Here is a 25,027-nt window from a genome sequence, read left to right as displayed (position 1 = left end):
CCTTCGATAGCTCAGTTGGTAGAGCGGTGGACTGTAGAAGTTTTCCAGATGATCGAATCCCGCAGGCATCCATAGGTCGCTGGTTCAAATCCGGCTCGAAGGATAACTTTTTTTTGCTTCATTTATACCATATACTTTTTTGCATCCCTCACCTGTAATCCGTAGTAAATAAAGACATTTGTATATATTTTTTTTAATAAATTGTTTTCTTTTATATTTTTCATCTTTCTTTTCATCCTCGCTCCTGCATCATCATCATCATCATCGTCGTCCTCAAAAATACGGGTTCTTTTAAATAAATAAAATAATAATGTTTATATGACAAACTGCATATACGAGACGTGCGCTGCAACATCAGGCACGAATCGACATTTTCCATTCATCGGGTTTTCTTTTTGTGGGTTTTTCTCTTTTCTCTCGTTTCTATTAATTTATCCAACATGCTGAGCTTACGCGTTAGGTCTTACGATTCTAGATTAATTAACGTTTACGGATTTATTCGAGCTTAGCTTAGAACGCATAACGATGTAGATAGTTATTCATATATTTATAGGGCATACGTTGTTTTGTTTATACAGTTACGTTTAGTTGAATGCGCAACGAAGTTTGAATACCCTTTCGTCGATATGTGTGTGCGTGGTTGTGTGTTTGCTTATGGGTGAGTGAGTGTACCGCATATAAAGTATATAGGTGTTTAGTACATATACAAGAGAGTTACATATGCAATATCTGTTTGTTTTTCTGGTCTTTCTACAACTATGTGTTTAGGATGATAGTTCCTAAGTAATATCAAGTCATTATTCGGTTATGCTCTCGCTAGTTAATTTACAGTGGTTTGCTATTGTTTTATAAAATTATTAACAAAAACGGCTAGTAGAATAGGTCTCCTTTCCACATACATGTACATACAAAGATACCAGTTCGCATCGATAGGGTTGTTTAATATATATTAGCATTTTTATACAATTTGTTCAATTGGTCGCTCTTACTCCTAAGCATACTCCTCTTTTGCTCCCTTAACTTCTCCTTCAGCAGCAGCAGCGCACACAGATACGAAAGTATCTAATATCTGAAGTATCTGGCGGATGGGCGGGGACTATCTGTGTTGGGGGCGTGGCATGGCGGCTATATACAGTGGACTCTGCGCTCTCAAATCTGCACTCTGATCTGGGATTTTTCGCCAGCCTGGCTGGGGAAATCGACAGAGGCTCCAAGGCGGGCGGTTTTGGTGGGGACGTGGATGTGGGCGTGGCTGCCGCCTGTTGCTCGTTACTCGATACGGCTAAAGTCTAACGATTTACACTTAAAATTCAAATAATCAGTCCATTTTGTTTGCGTTGTGTTTAAAGCATTGACGGCTTGGAACCAAACAGCATTTGATGCTCTCTCGCTCGCGATTTCCCATCGCATCCACTCGGTTAAGTGGATGGCGTGGTATGGTGCGATGGTGGTGCGAATCTATCGACAGCCACAGCCCACCACGGTCATCTCCTGGTAGTTTTTCAGCACCACCGTACTTTGGTCGTTGAGATAGAGCATGGCCACGCTGTCCAGTTGCGTGGGCACGCAGCACGCCTTCGGCACCTTGCCAGGATTCATGTTGTTGACCAGGGTCTGCACCACGGCGTGGTTGGTCGAGTTGAAGTGGTCGGCCAGCGGGAAGGGGCACTTCCCGTGGCAGTAGTACGCATCGTAGCCCAGAGGCGCCACAATCCAGTCGTCCCAGCCCACGTCCGAGAAGTCCACGTACAGCGAGTGCCGCCGGCAGGTGTCGTCGTGGTTCTTGCGCCGCGTCGGCCGTCTCGGCTGCCGCTTGTTCCGGCCGCCCTTGCCGCCGCCCTCTCCGCCGGACACGTCCCGGATGGAGCGCGCCTTGTGCCGCCCGTCGTCCGTGTAGGTGAACAGCAGCGGCTGCTTGTGCTGCCACCGCTCGTGCGCCTCGTCCGCGCTGCGGCGCAGGCGTACGTGGTGGTGTGGGGCCGGCTTCAGGGAGCGGACCGTCCGCACCTCCACCAGCAGTCCGTAGTTGCGCTGCGGACTCGCCAGCCACCGATCCACGGCCGGCTGGACATCGAGGCTCACCGTGTCCGTGCTGTTCAGCCGGACCGTCTTGGTGTCCAGCAGCAGATAGCTCGGCTCCCGCTGGCCACGCACCCCGACGCGCGTGATGTCGTAGACAAGCACCTGGTAGCGCGTCCGATTCGCCGACGATCTGCTGGCCACCACCTGCGGACTGAGTGCGTCCCGGGTCAGCTGCAGTTCCGCAGCCTTAAGTTTCTCGTCGGCGGGAATGCTCTTCACGTCGAAGTGCAGCCGAAACCGGTGGTGGTGCGGAAATCGATCGTCGATTTTACTATCTGCAAGGAAACGGAAAAAAAGGATATAGCGGGTGAGTTTAGGGTAAAGAAATCTTAGGAATTTAGCTATTTAATTTAAAATATGGGCTACCTATAGCACAACCCATCTTTTTATAAGACTTTTTAAAAAGCAACCCACTTCCAGCTGTCTGCTTTATCCACCTGAAATCGGAATCAGCGAATAAAACCGGACAATCCGGAGGATCAAGTGCATGAGCCTCTATCTGTGGGGATATAACGCGGGCTCGGATCTCCGGCCAGATGATTAGACACACCTTCGGCCAGCCCAGGCTATCTACCTGGTTTCCTGGACCAGTAAGTACCCCCTGCTTAAATACACCCACTACTCTAGAGCGTGGAAAGTGCAGGGAAATCGGGAACGACAAAGGTAGGTCGAAAATCGCACGTTCCAGTTGTCCAGCCGCCTTTTTACGACTGGCGCCTGTGCTAAAGACCCTGGCCCACACCGGCCTACCTTTTCGGATCTGTCTATATACACATATAGGTAAGTATATGTATTTGTGCGGCAAGGTGCAAACGCTGCACGCTTGCCGAAAAATCTTAATTTGAATCGACGCCGCCGCTGCCGTTTTCAAGTACCTTGCACAAAGAGCCGAGCGAGTCGTAAATTCTTTTGGGAAGCGGGAATCAACCGGAGGGTTGGGCTCCGAGTCCGAAAATCAGAAACCAACAACGGCACAGATGCCACAGCCTAAAGACGTGGCCAGAACTGAACCGTAACCAAGACAAACTCGACTCGCCAGTCGGCTTAGACACTTGGCTTTAGACACTTGGTTTGTGCGGCTTGGTTACCTGCACCTAACTGCTTTATTGTTCGACCCTATAATCCTGCGGAAAATAATGCGAAATACGCTTTAATAATAATTGTTATTCCTACAAATACAATATAAAAGCCATTTAGCGCATGCGCTAAACGGTCCTGGTGTAATTCCTAGGAAAAATTTCAAGGTCACTGTCGAGCTGTCGTCGCGGAAGAGCAGGTAAAAGGACTCTCGTGTCCTTTTAGCTGTTCATTTTGGAAAGCCGTGGAATTTCCGCGTGATTTCACAGCGCTTGCGTGAATGATATGAGGGGTGGATCGGTGGATCGATGGATCGGGGACAGAAGGATCTAGGGATCGGCAGGTATGCAAATCGCTTAGATGAAACAGAAATTTCAGGGAAAATCCGACTGGCTCTTCATTCGCATTTTGGTAGCGGAAAGTACGCACTGCGATGAGTGGGAATATAAATTACGGGTAATACAGATCGAAGCCTTTCGCGGTGCACTAAATCCTAGGCGGATGGCAGGTGGAAAATTCAGGTATAGGAAGTAATTGAAAATGGATTGGATTACTTGTATGTCCTAATAAAAGGGGTAAGTTTGTTTTTATTTTAGGCAAACCTAAGATGTACTAAGCGATCTAGATAAACCAGATTGAAATCAATAAAAATGGAAATCATTCTTCTTATAAAAAACAAATATATATTTGAAAAGGTTGGATGAAATGTAAATAAATTCGAATGTTGCCCATACCAACATTTTGTCTATTTAGTTTAGTTTAAATTGCCTAATAATCCAAAAATAATCATACTTTGGCAATATATATAAAAGTAATACCTTTAGAATGCAAATTTTTTCTATATCCGCTTCCGGTTTTCTAGTTCTGTATCCCACATAAGAGTGTTTTTAAATATTTGAAAAGCAGACTCACCTTTGTGTGTAAAACTTCGCACTGTGTTGGCCGACTTGGTCAGCAGACCCGGCTTGGGGATGTTGACCGAGTCGAGCTCGTGGCCCATGATCTCGGCGTAGAGCTTCTTCATCGGCTCGGGGATGATGATCTTGGAGCGGTCGATCTTGGGTGGCCTTTTCATGTTGAACAGCGAGAGCAGGCTCTTCTCGATCTCGACTAGAGTGGAGGGGTCTGGCTTGAGCTTGTCCTTGATGAGCGCCTCCTTGCTGTAGGTGGACGGGCCCTGCTCGGCGATGATGGCCTTGGCGTTGGCGGGCACGTTGATGGAGGCCACCTCGCGGTCGAGCACCAGCGTCGGCTCCTCCACGAAGATTGATTCAATCGATGAGGATTGATGAGATTCTGTGGATGCACTGGCCTGCTTTGGCTGGTGGCTGCGATGGTGGTGGCTCTTCTTGTGGTGGCTCCTCTGCTCCTTGACAGCCATTTTGTTGTGGTTGTTGTGGTTGGGTTTATTAACTAATTGTTTAGACTTATTTTTGGAATTTTCTAATTGGTCTGTTCTTGGTTTATGCACTTCGTTGAACTGTCGGTTCGCGTCACTTTTGCTAGGTTTTTTGTTTGTTTTACTCCGATGGCTTTTATCACTATCACTGAACGAGGCGGGCTCGCTGAATGGATTAAATGCTTTTGCTAATGCTGTGCTGGTCGAGGCTCCTCCCGATCTAGATCCAGATCGTCCTGGTCCTGATCCTGATGCTGATGCTAGCGGAATCTGAGCGGCAACGGGCGCTATGGCGGCGATGAATCTCTGGGATATATCCTCGGTGCTAGCAACTCGAACAATCGTTTGAAAAGTCGCCAGCACTGCGAGGAGTAGAAGCCATGCGCGCATGGTCGCTTGCAACTCTGAAACGAGACAAAGACGAAGACATGGGTTAAGCGCTGGTCGGCAAGGGTTAGGTGGCTTCGGATAGGATTCGGATGTGGGTTCGGATGTGGACCGGAATGGAATCGCGTTCGTATTCCACTCAATCCAATCCGCTCTTGCACTCACACTCAGGCGGCCATGGGTGCAAGCGGGACGACTATAGAGCCCAACTCTTCGTATCTGGCAGATAGTATCTGGTATCTTTCGCGGCGGCGGCGACTCAACGTATCTGTATCTGTGTGCGTGTCGGTGTGTCTCTGAGCGTGTGTGCGTTGGCCGACGTGCGCTGCGCGACTAAACGCTGCTCTTCTTCTTCGGCAGGTAAGCGACGTCTGCAGCGTCGGTAGCTGCGGCAGCGGCAGCGCTGCGACCGCGGCAGCGACGTCGCCTCCTTTTGGCCCATTTGAGGGAAAAAGAGAGCGGAGCAGTCCGAACAGACCAGACCACACCAGACCGGAGAGCGCCTGGCCAAAGTTTTACGACCACGGATGGCCCTTCGGGGTGAAAGGTGCAACTAAAAAATGGTGGCTCTCCTCCGCAAGCTCTCCCCTCTCGCTCGCACGGCCCACCCCTCTCACTTGCTCATCGGCAAGTGTTGCAATCGCAGGCGGACATTGCACCTTTTGCACTGACACACGATCTTTTGGGACCAGCTTTATCGTTTTGTGTCTACGAATAGAAATTCAATATAGCCCCATACCAAACCCAAACTTCAACCCCCACCCCACCCCCTGGATTTTTCGGTTATTAGAGTAGCTTCGATCGTCATATTTTCCACTTATCGCTCGCTATAGCGCTTTGATTTACAAACAGGCGGCAATGCTCAAAAACCCCGAGAGCCAAACTTATCTGGAAAATTTATGAAAATTATTAGAAGTATTCTATATATTTTGGTTATAGGCTATAAATTTCCCAGATTTTATCTCAAGATGCGTTTGAGAAAGGTATGCCGTACGCACACGCACACACCTAGAACAAATTACATGTTGTTTTTCACATAAAGATTACCATCTTATCTTGTACTAAAAAATTTGTTATATGGCAGGGCGCTTAAGCGCAAAGGGATCTTTCGAAAATGGTTAAATTGGAATTTGGAAAAGATGGCACACGCTGGGGGGTGCACAAGATCTTGGGCCTCCGATAAGGCGGATCGAGGGAAATTGGTTGAAATTGGAGGGGATCGCGGAGGGAAAGGGTGAATGAAATTGAATTTCATAAATACGTTTATGATTTGTTCATAATTTGTTGTTTGTTTTTAATATTTTCCCAGAATTCCAAGTTCCGTGGGTTGTGGTTGCGTGTGGTTTCAGTCGCAGTCGCCGTCTCAATTTCCCAGTTTCCCAGTTTTCAGCCAGAGTTTAGCAGTATTAATAGGTTCTTTACTACCTGCCCGATGGCTGGTCGTGAAATGGGACAAACGGGGGTTTCCCCTAGACATCCGAGCGATGAATGCCAGGCGCTATCCGGAATTTCCAAGCTCGCCGCCCATTCAGTGAAACTACGCGCACCAGATACCAGATACCAGATACGATACTATGTCTATAACTCGAACTCAGCTCAATTCGAGCCGTGAAAAGTCGCAAGCGCCTGCTAAAGTTCAAATTTCAGCTTTTTGTCGCAGCACCAACGAACGACTCAGAAATGTTTCGCAAATTGACACATTTTTATTGTTAATGATTAACGTTTGATTCCGGTTACCCAACACCCAAACGCACCCATACCATAGCTACACTAGAAAATAATCTGTGCCACCACTGCGTCAGCAATTAGATTGGTTAATAATAAACACCAACTTGGGCTCAAAACCCTTGGACACTCACGCACCCAGCAGATACAATAGAACTGAGTATATGTATACGAGTATATTCTGCCGGGTTATTTATGTGCCAGGATATTGACATTTTTGTTTTGTGTTTGCCGCCGCTTTTTATGTTCCCTTTTTTTAAGATTTGAGAGGGTCCATCTATAATATTAGTTGTGTATCAGAACGGTACTTTATTGTGCTGGCCAACAAAGACTAAAGGATTTCTCGGAATAGGATCCCAGGCCATGATACAATACGATTATGAAGTACGTGGGGAAATATTTTGATTAGGCGCTACATAAAATTGGATTGAAAACAGGTTGACTTCAGTTACATTCCTTTTCAACTTCACGCCTAATTGGTGAGTAGAGCTATCCTTTCATTTGAAAATATTCTCATAATATGTGGAAGAGTACGCCCAGCCAATTGACTGTGAAAACAAGTTCTGACCAACCAAATTCGCCAAATATCCCATTACCACCAATTCCTATGGTCAATTTGAGTTCTCTCGAATGACACGACTGAATGCCACATGCCATCGACAAGGCGAACAACCCGAAAATTCCTCGGATCGACAAGTACCATATTTTTCAATATCAAATGAACTTGGCTCGATATCGAATGCACGACTGCCATTATGCAAGGGTTTTGTGTGCAGTTCTCACAAGTTCAGATATGTATTCACCTCCGCCCCTCTCGTTTCACTTTTGATATTTTTGACACATTTACATAAGCTTAGTGGACGAAGGCACGGCACTCACCTCAGTCTTATAAAGTTTCCTATGGTCGAGTGGTATCGCTTGATATTGGATCTCCGGGGCCCGTATCGCTCAAGTCGAATATCGATACGACATGTGTTCGCTTATTAATTCGAAAGCCGTGTGATGGATGGATCGCCCGGTTGGTAATGGTAATAGTAACGGTAATGATAATGGTAATGGTAATGGTGGAGGCGAGGGAAAACAATCAAAATAGGAGCGACCAACTGTCTCGTGCACTTTTCCACGGAATTTATGACGGGGCTCGGAATCGGCTTGGATTCAGATTTGGATTTTGATTTGGAATCGGAATCGGAATGGGATCCGTTATCGCGGCGAGCGGCTTTCGGCGTTCGGCATTCGGTTACACTTGGATATATTTGCACAATTTACAGATGTTTATGGCGCTGCGACCGTTTCGCTTTCCAAATAAATCACGCTTGTGTAAATATCTGATAGGGATGTCGGCTACTGTTTTCCTCCGATAATTGTAGATGAAGTAGATCGAGTTCTTGTTGAAAATAGTGTTGCCGCATTCGAGGCGCACCTGGTCGGTAGATGTGGCTGCGGTCGGAATGCCGCGGCACATGACACACTGGCACCCTGCGGTCGGGATCTGGATGTGGATCTCGGTGTGGGCTCGGGCTGGTATCCTGGGGGATACACCTGTCACCCGGCGGCTCCTTGGGCGGACGGTTCGCAGGTAATCCACATATTTTTCCACTGGCACTCGCGCAACGCACTATGTTTTCAATTGAATTGTTTCTGGGGGCATCTCCAGTATCTGTTTCTCTATTCGAATCCGAATCTGTTTCTGTTTCAGTATCTGTTTGTTGTACTTAATTCGTATTCACAGCTTTATTTGCTTTGGCTGGCCGTTCGGATTTCAGGGTTTCCCTTTACAACCCGTCAGTTGACATTCCACACACCCAGCTGAAGACACACACTCGCGCACAACAACAATCTCTCAATAGTGCCTCAATTTCTTTGTTTCCGCACGGAGATCTTTTGGCGATCTTAACGCTTCGCGTCGCGAAACTGTCCGATACTTTTTCAGATATTTGTATATGGGGGCCCGAGAATTTTCCTCGAAAGCTTTGGGTTCACGCCAAGTGGCTCACTTTCCGCCGCTCATTTCGCTATAGATTTAAACTCGATCAGCGCTGTTGAACGACTAACGCCTTTCTGTCTACCTCTACCTGATTCCGATACTTCAGATACTCGGCTCGGTTACAGATACATCGGCGCTGCGAGCACACAGATACACACTTCGGCAGCTCCACTCCACGAGAGAGAGGGCCGTCGTAGCCGAGAGAGTCGAGTCGCCGATCGGGAGAGGAGAACTCGGAAAGTTGGGGCTTTAGCCCCATCTCCATCATTATCGCGATCATGATCACGCATCTCGTCTAGCGTTTCTCGGACTCGGATTCCCAGCCAGCGCGACGTCAAAATCTTCCTCGTTTTTTCGCCGCTCTCTTGAGTGACCACACACACACACTCAACCAGTTAATTGGTCGATGTTCTCTGGGGTTTTGAGTGGTTTTTTTTCTCACTAGAGAGAGAATCTCATTTGACGTTCTGAGCTTTTTAAAAATCTCTGGGCTCCGGGGCAGGCATTTTGGAAAACTTTAAGTGGGTACTGCGAGGTTCGGCTTGTGGCGAAATCTTTACGCTTATTACAATGTAGAATATGCACAAAAATCACTTAGGGAAATATTCTGCACTTGTCCAAAAAATCACAAATATTTTAACAATATCTTCAAACAGTTCTATTGTTTTGGCACTATCTATGAAATGCTTGGTAGTTTAGTAAAAGGCGACAAATTAAAACGGCGGTAAACAACTTTGGGGAACAATCACTTGCCTTAATAAAAGCATTGCGTTTTGCTCTCGATTAAAGATTTGAACAAATGCTTCCTTTTAAGCAAACTTATGTCAATAAACACAATAGTTTAATTTATATTTTTTGGAAATTCCCATAGAACTTTATCTAAACTAACTAATGTGCTTTATTTTGCGCATTACCCATTCTGTGACATGTTATATTATAGCTCGAAAAACGCCCTACTTACATCTGACACTCCTGCGAATTATGTATCCAATCAGCCAAGTCGCTTCCTTCGGGCAGCAGAGTGGAGCATCTAGCTCTCGGGGATTGGGATATCGAGCTGCACGAACGCAATGAGCCAAGTACGAAACCAAACTGTCTGCGCATTCCTGGAGTCTGGGACCTCGGATGCTCGGATGCTCAGATGTTCAGAAGTTCAGTTGTTCCGATGCTCGGATGTTCAGATGTGCCAGCCAGCCAGGCAGCGATGGTATAATGACGATGATCACGATCATGATCACCGATCCACCGCACATGCCATGCTATATGGATTGCACAAGTGCGAGCGAGAGCCCCCGACTTTCTGGGTGTGTGTGTATGTGTTTAGGTAACGAAATCCTTGGCAACAACACAAACAGAAAATGAAATCAAAAAGTCAGGAATTAGTATAATTTTATTGGTCGGAAGGCAAGAGGTAAAAAAAGGGCCGCGGTGGCAGCCATAAGAATGACACATGCCAGCTCTTTCGCACCCAGGCACACAGATACACACACACACACACAGTGCCAGTTAAATGCATTTTAACTGCCTTTTGTTGTTGCACTTGTTTGTTTGTGGAGATGACTCTACGTTTAGTAACTCGGGGCTCTTTCTTTCAACTCGAATGCGAGTCTTCTTGGGCCTCCGAACACCCGCGCATGCGCAGCCAACGTGGCTCTGCGGCAGTGGATTGCAGTTGTTGCAGTTTTTGCTGCTGCACTTATTACCAACTGAGCAGGTGCTGCGAACCAGCCAAGAAGACGACGGATAATGGGGATTGGTAGGTGGAGCTGGCTTGCAAACTTACACAACGCCTAAAGGTTGCAGGCTATGCAGCTAGTTCTCATTCTCAAAAGGTCTGATTGGGAATGATAGTAACTTTCTATTACATAAATTTTGAGATTGGTTAACAATCTCTCCAATCCTTACCAACTTACTTACTGAAAGTCGGTTACCTTTTAGATTTAGAAACAGCACAAATAGGGTTCCTTTGTTTGACCGCCGGAAATGAAGCTCAACTGAGAGAGTCCCAGTTGATGCCCTACTCAAATCCTGGTCCTATTCCACTGAAGACCATTGGCGTCGTCTGGTCGAGAGACTGACCAAATGGAGCATTGCCAGACATTGTGGCTATACTTCAATGTACATCACTTTACTTTACTTCGCCACACATGGTCAACTGGCGCCAAGGCTGCTTAAGTAGCCTTTGTTCCTGTCCAAATCTTCACTTGTCGCCGTCTGTCTGGCTCTCCTGCCTCCCGACTTACGCAGGGCATCGAATTTCCTAGATATTTATACGGTTCCGTAACAGGACTACCGCGCTGAACTATATTACTTTAATTCTTTATTGTTAAAAAATCTGAACGCTGTAGTGTAAGACATCATCATTATTCAAGTAGTAATTTCTCTAGAAACGAATATGGTTGTGAGTCTCCGCTTTGGCTGCTTAACCCCATGATGCCCCACCTCCCCGCGGTGATTCATGCCCATTGGCGCACAGAAAAACTCCAGAGCACTTCACACAGATACAGAAACAGATACAGATACATTTGCCGAGAAGAAGGCGGGCTCCAAAGTTCGTGGAGATCCTTTTGTATGTTAATCGTCTGTCTGATTTGTCCGTCGTTCTGTCTTTGTGTGCTCTGCTGTTCTGCTGTTCTTGAGATGGTTATGGTGCTGGTGCTGGTAATGGTGTTGGTGTCGTTCTGTGCTCCTCCTTCGATTCGTTTGGTCTCTTCTGCTCTCTCGCTCTGCCGCTGCATCCGGCAGATAAACAGATACAGAGACATTGGCCCTGCGGAATGCCGGCTCTCCACTCAACTTTAATGGCACTTAATTACCTTTCGCACGGCCCAGCTTATCGGACCACCAGAAATCTGAGTCCTTGAGCGGCTTATCGCCGCTTGCCATCCCTGGCGCTACTTTCACTGGACCAAGGAAACGAACAAGTGACGTCCGAAATTCCAAATACGAAATCCATTATCAGCTGCCGTTCATTTATCAAGTGCTCGTGTGTCATTTGTTAAAGGCAAGTGCCTGGCAAAAAGATCTCGCAGCGCAAAAACTCTCGAGTTCTGGATGGGAATGGGTCTCATCCCGATCCTGGACGGGGTACCAGGCGGCGGTCTACTGACCACATGCCAGGACCTCGGGCACAGCAGGATCGTCCCGATCCCTTTTCGCATTCTGTTTTCCCTGTCACGCAACGGGGGCGTGAGTCCTAATTGTCCTCGAAGTGGATGGGAACTGCAAGAATGCGGGTTCCTTCGCATAGCTAGGATAGTTTAATCAAAGTCTAGAAGATGGACGCACTTGACAGTAACTATCTGGTTGGTGTTACCCAATCTGATTTTCCAAGAAAAACTCTTTTACTTTAAATGCATATTCCTATGTTAAAATCTTTCAATCTATATCTTTTACTGAATTAAGCAACAAATATGAAATGCAGTCGCATGATAGATGACTGACAGAGATAAGGGTGTCCTAATAAAGATATCTATTTCTCGAAAACTTCTCTTTCCCCCAATTAGGCCTTATGTTGCTATTATTACGTGGTCTAGTGTTTCAGCTGTTTGCACAAACACACACACATTGTGGTTATAACCAAGAAATGGACCTCATTAGGGCATCCTTTATACGTGTCCATTGATTCGCTCCGTTTCTTCTCGGCTGGCCACCTAATCAATTACCATCGAGGAGCAGCCAAAACGAACAAAAGTCGCCAAACAATGCCGCTTGGCACGTGGACATTCGTCGAGAGCCTTTCACTGCCTTCAGTTTGATGGAAAGGTGACAGTCGCAGTCACTTCAGGAGAACCGAAAACCAGAAACCGAACCTCGTGAGGCAGCCGCAAAACTGCAATAACAAATACAAACACCATCCATCAGATACAATCCGAATCCGAATCGGATTCCAATTCCTACGACCATCAATTGTTGCTCGACTGGGTCCCTGGATTCTTGTCACTGGATTCTCCACTGTGTCTTTTGTTCAATTAAAACGTTATTATTGTGTGTTTCGCTCTGCGATGAATGACAAACTGGCGGTAAACTGCAACTGGGGACTCAAAGTCTAAGTTGCATCTTGTGAAAGCTGATCCTGAACGTTTTGTAAGAAGCGGGGCATGGATATGGGTTTCGGTCTGGGCTCTTAGCTTGGGTTCGGTTTTGGGTTCGGTTCGGGGTCCGGGATCTTGTGGTAATTCGATGCTGCCGCCGATGTCCCTTCCTTTGTTGTCGTCGGAATCGTTTTGTTTGTTTATAAATTGGTAACAAAGCCTCCTCCTTCGCCGGCCATTAGCCATCAGGATCGGCACTTGATTTATGCATTCTGTGATGGTAACCAGAGACCTTGAAGCGTTTTATTAGCGCCAGTTAATAATTCCCCTGGGAACATTGTAATTTCCTAGGGCCAGCTCCAAATTAAGTGCAATTAAGTGCAATGGGTGGTTCATAAAAGATGTTCTGAAGTCTATTACCTTAACTTGATTGATGGCAAGAGGCGTTCGAGTTATGCTTTATTATTTACTAGTGTTTTTTTGTATACTTTCTTTAAGTTTTAACGTAGACATTGAATTCCATCCTAGGAAGCAATATAACTCTATGCATAATAATGAAGTCTTGGAGCACTCGTCAGCGGCGTGAAGCAATCCATGTAGGAAATGGGGAGGGAGCCACATGGCTCCACTTTATGGAAACAGTTTGAATTCGAATTAACACAGCAGGCAGCCCGCATAAGCATTAAAAGTCAATTGCAATTAAGTTCGGTTAAGCATGCACGTATCTTTTTGTGGGCCTATGTGTGAGAATATCAAAGGTGGATGGCTCGAAGCCCTCTCGAGTGGGCCACAAATCAAATTGGCTCCCAGATCCGGGGATCGAATTGAAATCTGGGCATGGGGCAAGGGAGACCGGGGGAAGGGGATCGGGAGCTGTAGCGCCATCGATAAAACTTAATGGCCACCATAACTGTTGAGCCGAATGGCGGCAAATTGCAGCGCGCATTCAAATTTATTACTAATTGGGTGTGAATTGCAGGCAGTGCAAGTGCTGCATATGCAGCATGCAGCATAATCGAAATGGGTGCTAATTGATAGGCCTTTGATCTGCGGCCTCTATTTATTTACAGCGATTGTAAAACAACGGATCGTGCACAAAACAAACATTGCACGGCCAAATGGGCATGGGGAAATCGAAATGGGAAGCCAAATGGGTAGTACTCCACGTAATCGCCGGGTCTTCGTGGGTCTGCAGCCAATCCGTTGACTGCACATCAAAATCATCATTAGCACCGGCGCTCTGGAGTTGGCAGTCGGGATTCAGGACCAGGGGTTCTTCTTCGACACATTGCCGTAATGGTCGCATTACTGTCAAGTGGCCAACGGAAGGGAGACATCAAATTTTATGATTTCATAAATATTTAACCAGCGATTCAATCTCGGGCAGTTCCACAGCAGTTGCCCCTCGCGTTCTCAAGAGTGCCTCCTTGTTTACACTAACTATTTCGGATCCCGCAACAGAACACATTAATTTACCTTGTCTTCGGGCTGTAAACACTCGTTTCATTTACTGTTGCCAAGTCTTTGGCGTTATCTTCTGGTCTTGTTGCTACCACATAAACTACTCGTAATGGCGCAATAATCGCCACTTACATAAATGTTGCCTAATATCCATTGTTGGTTTTTTATGCATGGGCACTTAGCTTTTGTTTTCCACTCGACTTGTGCAGCTTGTTGTATCCCTATTAATTCAACATCATAATTTTTCGAAGTAATAAAATCAAAGCTGTTTCAAACGCTGTTCATACGGCAGAGTGTTTGGGAAATAGAGTGTAGTTTTGGAAAGTAATAAAATAGAAATATATTTTAGTGAATTTAGGCAAATAAGGAAGACATTCTTTGTTAGACGCAGAAGAAATAGAAGTTGGAACTAATTCTAGAAAATCACAATAGACTGCGAAGAACTGACAGGCATTTTCACACTCAACCCACTTCCTACTTTCGTCCTTTTTTATCTGAGAGATGCCCCCGATTCGAGCAGAGTAAACATCGACGCATCCATAAAGTTATGTTACATTTGCCATGCTCTGGCCCAATCAAAAGCACCATAAAATAGGCGATCTAGCGATCACTCCAATCCAAACAAAGGCGGGCGCTAAACTCGGCACGATATTGCCAACTTTGTTGCCAAGATGATAAAATCGTTTGAGAATCTGTCACCTTGTCGCCATAAATTCGCAGCTCGAGGTGGCAAAAAACCACAAAACAAGCGAAAGACGAGGTGCCGATGATGGGGAACATAACAACACGCAATCAGCATCGAAATTGAAATCGAAATGGGGAAGGAAAGTCTGGGAAGCACTAAAGTTTACATACTCTTAGTCTCGTAAATTGTAAACAAAATTATTGCAGCGACTGCCGAAATGCATAAGTGCAGCCACAAAACGAAATTCAATTTGAGCGAATTTGCAAATGCAAATGCAGTTTTGTTTGTTTGTTCGCGCGGTTTTTGCACCGCACTGCTGCTGCTGCTGCTGCTGCTGTTGCTGACCCAAAGAAGAGGGATTGCGAATCAGCCTCGATTTCGGATCGATCGTGGCATATTGGGGATCTATTTTTACCCCCGCCACCAGGCAGATAACTTGTTTATTTATAAGGCTTGTGTTTGACATTGAAAATAATTTATAAACTCTGTTGTCCGCGCAATTTATACACTTATGCACTCGCCATTCACGAGCTTCATTCATAGGGAATCCGCGGCTCGACTCACTCATTACCAATGCAATTGGCAGTGCCGCGCGGCACAGATGTGCTCCACCGGGCAGCACTTAACTGTAGGCCCAAAAATGGTTAAAGCCATTCATGTCAGGATCGGCAAAAAGGAGCCGCATCCATCAGTATGCAACATGGGGCAGCAACATGTTGAGCAGCCGCAATGTTGCCGCAACAATTCCGGCCAATTGCTGCGAAATGTTGCCACTGCCAGCTGGCATCTTGTAAATGCGCCGCATGACAATGAAGCCAACCTGCGCCTCGCCCCATCCCAATCCCAGTCCCCCATCCACCGTCGAACCATCCCGTTTTGGGCAGGACAAGCTATTCTCCTCCGAACCGTTCTAGTCTCGTCTGGTGAATGGCTCATGGCTCATGGCTCTGACTAACTGGCTGACTGGCTGTCCACAGTGCGTATGAATGGAGACAGCCGCTCGTCATCAGCTCTGCGATCAGAGATGGCAGCGTGAGAGCCTTTAATAATGATCAGTATATCAGATTTGTACAGAAATACAGATCTTTAACTAATTCCTTTACTATAGATCTTTTAACAGTAACGAAATATCCAAAATCACTTTCACTTAAGTAGTATTGCAATCTTTCAAAAGCAAACAGGCTTTACTCTCCTTGGCCATCAGATACTTAAACTTACAACAATCCAAGGCGATAAATCAAGGCTCTCCAGCTGCAGATGACCGATCTTATCGGAGGTGCCATCTCGATCTTGGCAATCTTCTAATTTCGCATGCAGCCGCAGACTCGGACTCGCCTCGATTGCCAGATCGCGTGCATTGCTCATATATGGCAACGGGCGCGTATGGCGCACGTTTTAATTAGGATAATGAGTTGTTTCCGGGCTGACATCGGCGGAATGAGCTCCTCCAGCTCCAGCTACAGCTCCATCTCCAGCTGCAGCAGATTCATTCAGAGTTGGCCAGCTCAACTAGTTGTTGGTCATCAGCAGTCTGGGCCATAAATGGAGGTACCATGTTGGAATTACAAATCGTTGTAAGTTTAATTAAAAATTAATAAATTTATGAGTTGCCTTTCGCATTAGCCATGCCAATTGTCTCTGGCCAGGAGCAATGCGGTGCAACGATGCTGAAATACTGCAATCTTGCGATGTTGCAATGTTGCAATGTTGCACTGTTGCGATGTTGCTGCCTGCTCCCCATTGATTTATGACTGCTCCTCCGAGAGAAGGAGAGACTGTCGGGCGTCTGTTGGCCCCCATCTTCTAGGTCCTGCATTCCATCTTACGAAAGCTAAGAACAATTGCTAGCAATCAAAGTAGTTTTATATGATTATAAGGAAAGATTGATATGAATCTTGTGGTCTCTCACCCTAACAACTTTTCTTTCCAAAAAGGAAAGTTACATTCCAGTTAAATTTAAATTAGTTTTATATTTACTTGCTTTCAGAAGTAGAGTTAAGAAACTGACACTTCAAGGAGCACCGCCTTCGGATGACGACTGACGCGCTTCTTGGCCACTTCAGTTGACTAATTACCAGGAGCCAGGGTGGTGTCTCTTGACAAGTATGATCTCCTTTCGGACGTCATTCACAGCTCGCCGGCTGTGGTTTTCACCGGTTTTCCAGCAGCCACGTTGGTGGCCCGGCGCTAGCTCCTGGATTCCTAGATTTCGGGTGCCGGTTCCCAAACAAATACCAAATATTAGCGCTTGCCCTTTCAACGATGGCTATTCCGATACCTAACCCAATCCCGAGCTGGCACTCCGGTGATGTTGTTTAATTGCCGCTCTGACAGACGCACGCATGTCAAGTACAAATCAAAGCGAAAATCACAAATAGATACAGATACAGATGGAGATAGAGATAGCGATAGCGGTACCGATACAGATCCAGATACATAGATACATCTATAATGCGGCTAGCTGCGTTTGCGTTAATTTTTTGTTTATTAGGCGGTAAATATCAAAGTTGAGCATAAATCAAATGCTGGCTGGTACATATCCCACAGATACAGGGGCACTGAGAGGTACTCTCGTTGTTCTCGTGTCGAAACTTTTCATTTGTCGACTTTTTTTCCAGTTGGGCTCTCGGTTTTTGGTTTTCGGCTTTTGACTTTTGGCTGCGTTAATTTGTACGTTCTACAAAATGCAACTTGTATCTTGTATCTCACGGTCTGTTTGTTTGTTTGTTGCTGCTGCTGCTCTGTTTGTTTGCGTAGCTTGTACGCTCACTTGGCTCTGGGTTCTGTTTAGTTTCAATAACCATTTTCCAATTAACACGAAACGCGTGTTTTTCACGTTAATTAATACAGAACTTTTTATCAATATTTGCAATAAAAATCAATCAGCAGCTTTTGCAATTAATCAACATCAAAAGCAAGCGCTACCCGGCAGGCCCGCCAGCCAGCCAGCTAATATATTTATGTGCAGATACAGAAACAGCTGCGAGCACAGATTTCGTTGTGGAATAGGTACACAGGTATCACAGATACATTAGCCCACTAAGTACGAAACAAGAGGAACAAGTTGCCGCCACGCTTTTCTGCGTTGTTGGCGCCTTCCAGCGAAAAGCGTCTGTATTTTTTCGTCTGACCTTTGATGGCTTTTCGCGGTACTCAGTGCGCCTTAATCCAGCGTGCTTATATAAGCATTATATAAGCAAATTAAAACTATTATCTAATGAACCGATTCCGGGTAGAAAGCGCGAAATTTATGGACCTTATTGCATTTAACTAAATGTACATGTAAACAGTTGCCGAGAAAATATATCCATCCATCCGAGAATGAGTGAGTTATGGCTACCACAGCGAAAGAGTAAGTCAAGGTCAGCAGAGGTGATAGGTGGGGATAAAATAATATCAAATGCGCATATTGGGCACTTAAATGATATTTTACTTTCAGTAGAAGGAAAGCATGCCCAGAATATATGTATAATGTATCCAACGGCGTCACAGCCAATGCCCTTTGAACTTTAAAGATCACATCTACACGCCTGACTGGCCATAGTTCAACAGCTGTTCGATCCGTCGGATCGTGGCTGAGTTTCCCTGGAACTACGCACACTTTCGGTGGAAGCCACCCACCTCCGGATCGCAGACATTGACCAAGCGTTGAAATCAAGTGCATTAATTTATTACACAACAAGCAGATTGCTTCGCAAATCAAATGAACATTTACGGCGCGACCAGATACAAGATACAAGAAAAGTGCATGGCAGCCGCATAATCAATACAATTTGTGCGTTACGCCTGGATGCGACGACAGACGAAAGAGAGGGGCAGACTGGGGAAGAAAGAGAGGCATAAATCGGGGGCAGGGTATCCAGATTTGTTAGGATCTGAACGCCGGCAATAGCCAACTGGGCATGTCAGCCAAATGCAGCTCGTGCGGATCAGGAAAAGGTTAACATACAGCCAATTGTTTGTATTATTTTGGATCAATAAGAACATTTCTAAACAGAAATGTAATGTAAAACCAAAGTTCAATTTACAAAGTGGTTATATAAAGGATGTCGGACTTATACATCAATCAAGGCTAAGACAGTGCCACTCAGAAAGTGCCCATAGTCCAATGACCTCCTAATATCGTATGGGGTGATAGATGGTGAGGGAGAGGGTAGCCGTGTCCCTGATAGCACACGCATGCCACCACCCACCAGGTGGGGAGTTATCCGGGGTCTTTCCGTCTTTGGATCGTGCCCTGCATAAAGTGATACACTTAATTGCGCGCCAAAGCGATCCATCGCCAAGTACAATCCCCAAGTAGCATCCCTCCTGGCGGTGGGGGATGCCAACAGATTGTTCCTTTTCTTCGTCGTCGTTTTGCCCACGGCGTGTAGCGCACTTAATATTTATTGTTTATTTACACAAGCGCATTAACCGCAAAGCGCAAACGCGCCAAAAACGAGCAGCGCAATTCGCCGTAAAGGCCCCGCCGACTGCCCACCCCCAGCCCATTGCCACCCAACACAACCCGACCCCAACACCCCCAGCATTTCGGAGAAGATTTCGGATCGAGAGATTCCCAGCCAGAGAGGGCCAAGTTCCTAACTCAATTCACTGGAGGTTAGACAGCGAGAAAAATGCAAAAAACAGTGTGATGGAAATGTTTAATAAATGCAAATGAATAAATATATAGAAAGATACATTTAATCCTATAATAATGCCCTTGTAAAGCAGCGCTGAAAACTGCTAAGAAATATTTGTTTAATGTATTAAAATGTTACTTGCTAATATGTTTAACCCTTTAGCCCACTGTCTCCATGCCTTTGGCCCACCTGGGCTGATGGTGATTTTGGGAACTTATTGCGTTTCAATATTTAGTTTGGAAATGAGCTTTCTTCGCACTAGCTCATTTAATTGCTAATTTATGGTCGCACAGGTAGCGATGCCTATTTGAAGCGTTTTTGATAATTGCGATTGCTGATTTGTGGCCAAATTTTTGCAACTTTGTGCCAGCGGGCAGCGCAAAAAGCGACGATCGCTGGTGCTCGTGGAACAAAAATAAACAAATGCCCTGGAAATGTATGCGATTTGTTGCTGTCTTGCAGGGGAATCAAATGTTTGTGTGGAATGGGAATGGGATCCCCATGATGGGTATGATGTGTATGATGTGTATTTTCCCACCGAAAAATAGTTACTTGTCATCCGGGCCGAGCTTCATTAATTATGCAATCAGAAGTAGCGGCTAGAGCGATTTAGGGGCATAAATCACACGCTCATCATTCGAAGGCATTCGAACGCAATGTTCGACACTAAATTTGCATAATTCCTGGAAGGCAGCGTCATCGTGCCGAAAATGCCCACAGATCCGATGAGATCCGGGGGAGATCGGAGGGCGAAATATATGCTCGTCAAGTGGCTTAATAGCTTGGGGAAAACAAGTGAAGTTCAACAGTTTGGAGAGCACTCGAGAGCGCCGTCGAAAGGAAAACACTCCAGTAGTGGCCAGGAATAATCGCAGATGACTCGGGATCGGGGATCGGAATCCAATTCGGACTATCCAAATCCACAGCCGATGGCCACGGCCTATTGAAAATGAAAATAACTTAATGCAAAGTAAGCGGCCAACAACGACAACGCTCAACTGTTCATGAGCAAACAAGGTTGTACATGGAACACGGAACATGGAGTTCGCCGCACGGCCATCTCAGCTCGCTGGCTTCGTTGGCTCTTAACGAGGCCGACATCAAACAAAACGCTGGCCAAGCAGCAGGCAAGAGCCACAAGGCAACAGGCACCCAGCGACCAAGACCGAACCAAGACCAAGACCAAGATCTCATCTCGATCTCGAGGCTGGGCTTCACTGCTATGTAAACAATTCCTAGGCGATGTGTCTGTGTGCGCCGCTAACATTTCACTCAGCATGCTTTAGGCCAAGGAGCTGCTGAGTGCGAAGGGATCGAAGTGCTGGTACCCTGGGATTAACTTAGATTCCAGGAATAGCAAGGGCACATACACCAGCACTGATAACTCATGACTGAGTTTGACTTTCTCTAAAACAAATGGTCAGCAAACTAATCATAGAGATTTGTTTGGAACACACATATTCGATTTGATCATCAAAGATTTTATTTAGTTGTACTTGCTTTTGAACCAACCCAATTTGGCACCTTGTTAACGCTTTCCCGACCAATCAACCAATACCCCCATGGAGAACGAGTGCTGGGCAGCAACAAGATCACTCCACTATTCCCTCGCCGCGATCACTGGTAATGTGAAAAATTTCTTAGTCAAATATTGACCAGGGCCAAGCAAGAAAGAAGATCCAGAGCTGACGAGGTTGATGATTTTTCAATTTGGGTTTTGTAGTTTTCCGCTGCGATGATCTTTTGGCCGGCCAAACAGAAAAAGAAGTCGAGGCCTCGACTTGCAGCACTTTAAAACAGTTCATTTCTTTTGTCAAGGCGTTGGGACGTCCGAGAGACATTCGTTTAGAGATTGCCGCTCGGCAAATGTGGCTGGCAAATGACAAACAGGCTACCGAACAAGTTAAAATATTTAAACATGTTTAGTGATTTGCTGTTAAGTAGTCGGTAATGCACACGGGCAGTCCACAAAAAAAAAGAGGAGAGTGTGCAGTGAAAAAAACGGATTATATATGCTGTGCTGATTATATAATATTATTGAATATTACCCCGTACTAAGTGAGATAATCAATATATTGCAAAAATATATGGCCTGGACGCAATTAATCTGTTTAGACAGATAGTTTTAGCCACTTTAACTTTGCTCGATCGACCATCGTCATTTACGATTTAGCGGCACTTGCTGTTGCAGTTGCTGTTGCAGAATCCGAATCTGAATCCGAATCCAATTCCAAATCCAAAACCGAACCCCAAGAAGCTGCACCAGTGTTTGTTTATTTATTTGCCTTCGGCTGTTAATAATTTATGTAAGAGCGTGTGGCCACTTGGAAAATAACAAACATCGCTCGCCGGGTGCAACCACAAATCTCCTGGCGAAGTGTAAAGAAAAATTGTGATTTTGAACTTGACGATTCGAAAATGGGCGGCTCCCTCCTTTAATTAGCATTGGTAATGAGATTTTAATACTCCCCGCGATGGGTGTGTGTTTGTGGAAAGCGCAGCGATAATGCCTATTGATCTCAGGCGGCGTATGCGTGATATTTGTCGAGTCATTTGGCCGAGTTCGAGTTGTTTGGCCAGCTTCGATTTGGCTTTCTTTGTACATAGTTCATTCAGATTAACGGTATGCATTGTGGGCCTTTAGTGGATGGGGCAATACTACCATATACTAAAATGAAAGTGATTTCCTGTACCGATCTATTAAAAGAATAACTAAGATCATCCTTGATATTAATACACCAATTGTCAGTCAGCATTCCTGTGAATAAATTCCATTTCCGTATATCCCAAGAATTCGCCAACAGCTTCATCTGCCTACAAAAACACACTTGTATTTACCTAATGAATTTTTAAGTTTTCCCTTTCAAAGCTGCCCACATTCGTCCGTTGACTGATCCAATTTCTGGGGAACCTTGCCACACATTCATCAGTGCAACTCGAATCGAAAACAAACCATTAATTTGCCGAGCAAACTTCTATCGAATCGAGTGCCTATGGAGAACATCATGCCATATTTCTTCCTGATTTTTGCATTCGCTAAAAACTGGCTAAAACACTTACAAATTGTTGAAATTCTATTCTGGGAAATACACTTTCAATTATTATTTCCCGCTAATACACACAAACGCGCGGCGACTGGCAAATAAACAAAGCGAGTCGGAAAATAGCGTAATTGCAAATAGCAAATAGCTAGTAGAAAATAGAAACAAAGTCTTGGGATTCCAAATCAGTGCGAAATATTTGCAATGATTACGTGAGAGCGAGCCGCCAGTGGAGAAAACCCTGCGCATAAAAAATATGCCAAGCCAAATAAATAAGGCGTCTGCAGCAGCAGCGAGGAGTACATTTCTGTATATTAAGTGGCCGAATCCGAACTAAACAAATCGAAAAGCCCAAAGTGAGAACAAGTGGCACGCATGGGAAGTCTGCCGCAGACCTTATAATAAACAAATGGGCTGCCAGAGCAATTGCACGTAGCGTACGTTTTAAACATAAACAAACCAAAACAAAAGCCCCCGCCCTGCCCCTGCCCCTGCTCCACCCAAACCGCCCGAAAAAGGCGGCCCATAAAAATTTCAGAAGCACTCGCATCAACGGCAACTTGTTTTCCATCGCCAGACGAAACGCCAAATCCAAATCTAAATCCACATCCAAACCAAATCCAAATCCAAAATCAAATACAAATTCAGATACTTTGATTGTGACTGTGAGATACTTTTGCCGCGGGGCAGGGAAGCCGGGACTTTCCGGGGCGATCTCTTGCTGTGATTTTTATGCACAACAAGCTGCAGATGAGCGGCAAAAAAAAATCAGGGGAAAAAGAGAAAAAGGCAATTTTTAATCGAAACGAATTAATGAGCAGCGCAGAAAGCGAAATATTTTTGTTGAAATCGTTAAAAGAAGCGCACGCCTGCCGATGATGATGATGTCCTGCAGCGCCGGCCAGCAGATACAGATACAGGTACACAGGGAGAAAAACGGTATTTAATGGCTTATATGCACCAAATACTACATATGTGTGTGTGTGTGCATTTAAAGTGAACAGCTAGCAAGGCTTCCTAAACAAAAGGCAAGTGTGTTTTTGATTGATGCTCAAAGCAGCAATTGTTTGCTTGCTTGTGTTTTTCCGCGTGTAGATACATCCATCGGATCGAGATACAGATATGCATAGTTGGAGTAGCCGCTTAACCTTGACCACGCCGCCCAGCTGGGATGATGATGTTGCAAAGTGGCTACTCCAAGGAATTATCCCGGCTGAAGCCCCCAGCCACCTGTAAACGGCTTTTGGCAACAAAATCTGTCTAAATATTTTGTGGCTGGGAGAACGAAACATTTATGATTTGTGGCCGCGCAATGAAAATGCGTTCATGGAAATGAGGCGAGTGATTCGAGGCCAGCTGGAAAAAAAGCGAGAAAAGGCAAAAAGAGAGAAAAAACATATTGCATACATATGCGCGCCTTGCCGGCCGGTAAAATATACACTTTGCGTCTGTATCTAAGTATCTGCTCTTCCCTCTCCACTTGTATCTGTATCTGGGCCTGCTCTTGGCCCACTGAAATTTATGTTTGGTCATTAGCATCAACAAGCTCGCCTCGCCTATCGCAATTAAGTTTTCAAAGTATTTCAATTATTTTAATTTATCCGTGAATTCGGCTATCCATAAGTTGTTATGGCCCGGCCCATAAATGCCATAAATAAGTACTATTTTCTCGCTGTGGCTCCCTCAAAGCGTTCCGATCGGATCGATTGGAACATTCTCAGTTTCAATTGACTTTTATGGTTTAATTATTTACACGCTGAAAGTTGCATGAAATTTCCAAGGCGAATCTTTATGGTAGGCCCAACTCGATGGTCATGGCAGTTCCCAAAGTTCATTTACCCGCGGAGAGCCTTGGGCCAACTATTGCGCAGATTTGATGAAATATAGGCACACTTTATAGGGTGGAGTCTCGTTGAACTGAATGATCAAAGATCCTAATGACCATCAGTTCGACACAATGATCATCATATGCTTGATGTGCGTTTATTTTGTTTGATGATAAGTGGAACTTGGATCAACAAGACACCAAAAATCTTAGATACAGAAGTATTTTCCTATTTATAACACATTTTTATTTGCATTACATTTAATGTTAGTCAAACAAATATACAAATATGTGAAAATATTTCTACAAAACTATGATTCCTGGGATTCATTTCACCATTCTCATAGTCTGTGAGAACATTCCCCAAAATTTTGCATGTCATGCATACTCTTTGAAATGTACTATTTCACATACTTGGCCAAATTTTATTGGATGAAAATTTCGCGGGCTAAAATGGTTTTTCTTTTATTTGGGCGAAAAATCTCCAGCCAAGCAACCGCAGATTTTTCCACTTTTGGTCGTAGGCGAAACTTTTCCATCATATATCAAACGGATCGGAGAGCGGTCGAGATTGGGAATCACCTGGTAGGTGGACTTCCTGGAAGCGAAGTTCTTTCGGCTAATTCCCGCCGACATCGAAACGATTCGAGTGAATCTGAGTGTGAATTTTGATTTTGGGCGAAGATCACTCAGAGTCAG

At 45.3% G+C, this 25,027-nt stretch overlaps 1 protein-coding gene and 1 non-coding gene across 5 annotated transcripts in view; one reads left to right on the top strand and one right to left on the bottom strand.

The window, feature by feature from the left end:
- Positions 1–103, top strand: Trnay-gua. The gene is made up of 2 exons: positions 1–37; positions 68–103. It is a non-coding gene; the product is annotated as a tRNA-Tyr (tRNA).
- A 122-nt stretch (positions 104–225) lies between these two features.
- LOC117136228 (protein decapentaplegic) overlaps positions 226–25,027 on the bottom strand; it is a 31,276-nt gene continuing 6,474 nt past the window's right edge. Inside the window, exons 1-3 of one of the 4 annotated variants that reach the window (XM_033297029.1) lie at positions 9,619–9,966; positions 4,072–4,962; positions 226–2,357 (exon numbers count right to left, since the gene is read on the bottom strand). In XM_033297029.1, the coding sequence (XP_033152920.1) occupies positions 1,459–2,357; positions 4,072–4,948 (1,776 nt within the window). In that variant the 5' untranslated portion in view covers positions 4,949–4,962; positions 9,619–9,966 and the 3' untranslated portion in view covers positions 226–1,458. Of the gene's footprint in view, positions 2,358–4,071; positions 4,963–5,110; positions 5,265–7,549; positions 8,730–9,618; positions 9,967–25,027 lie in introns of those variants that run through there. The other 3 variants (XM_033297021.1, XM_033297040.1, XM_033297013.1) reach the window with 3 other exon arrangements.

This window comes from Drosophila mauritiana, chromosome 2L (genome assembly GCF_004382145.1).
Source record: "Drosophila mauritiana strain mau12 chromosome 2L, ASM438214v1, whole genome shotgun sequence".
NCBI lineage: Eukaryota > Metazoa > Arthropoda > Insecta > Diptera > Drosophilidae > Drosophila > Drosophila mauritiana.
This window is presented reverse-complemented; position numbering and strand designations above follow the sequence as displayed.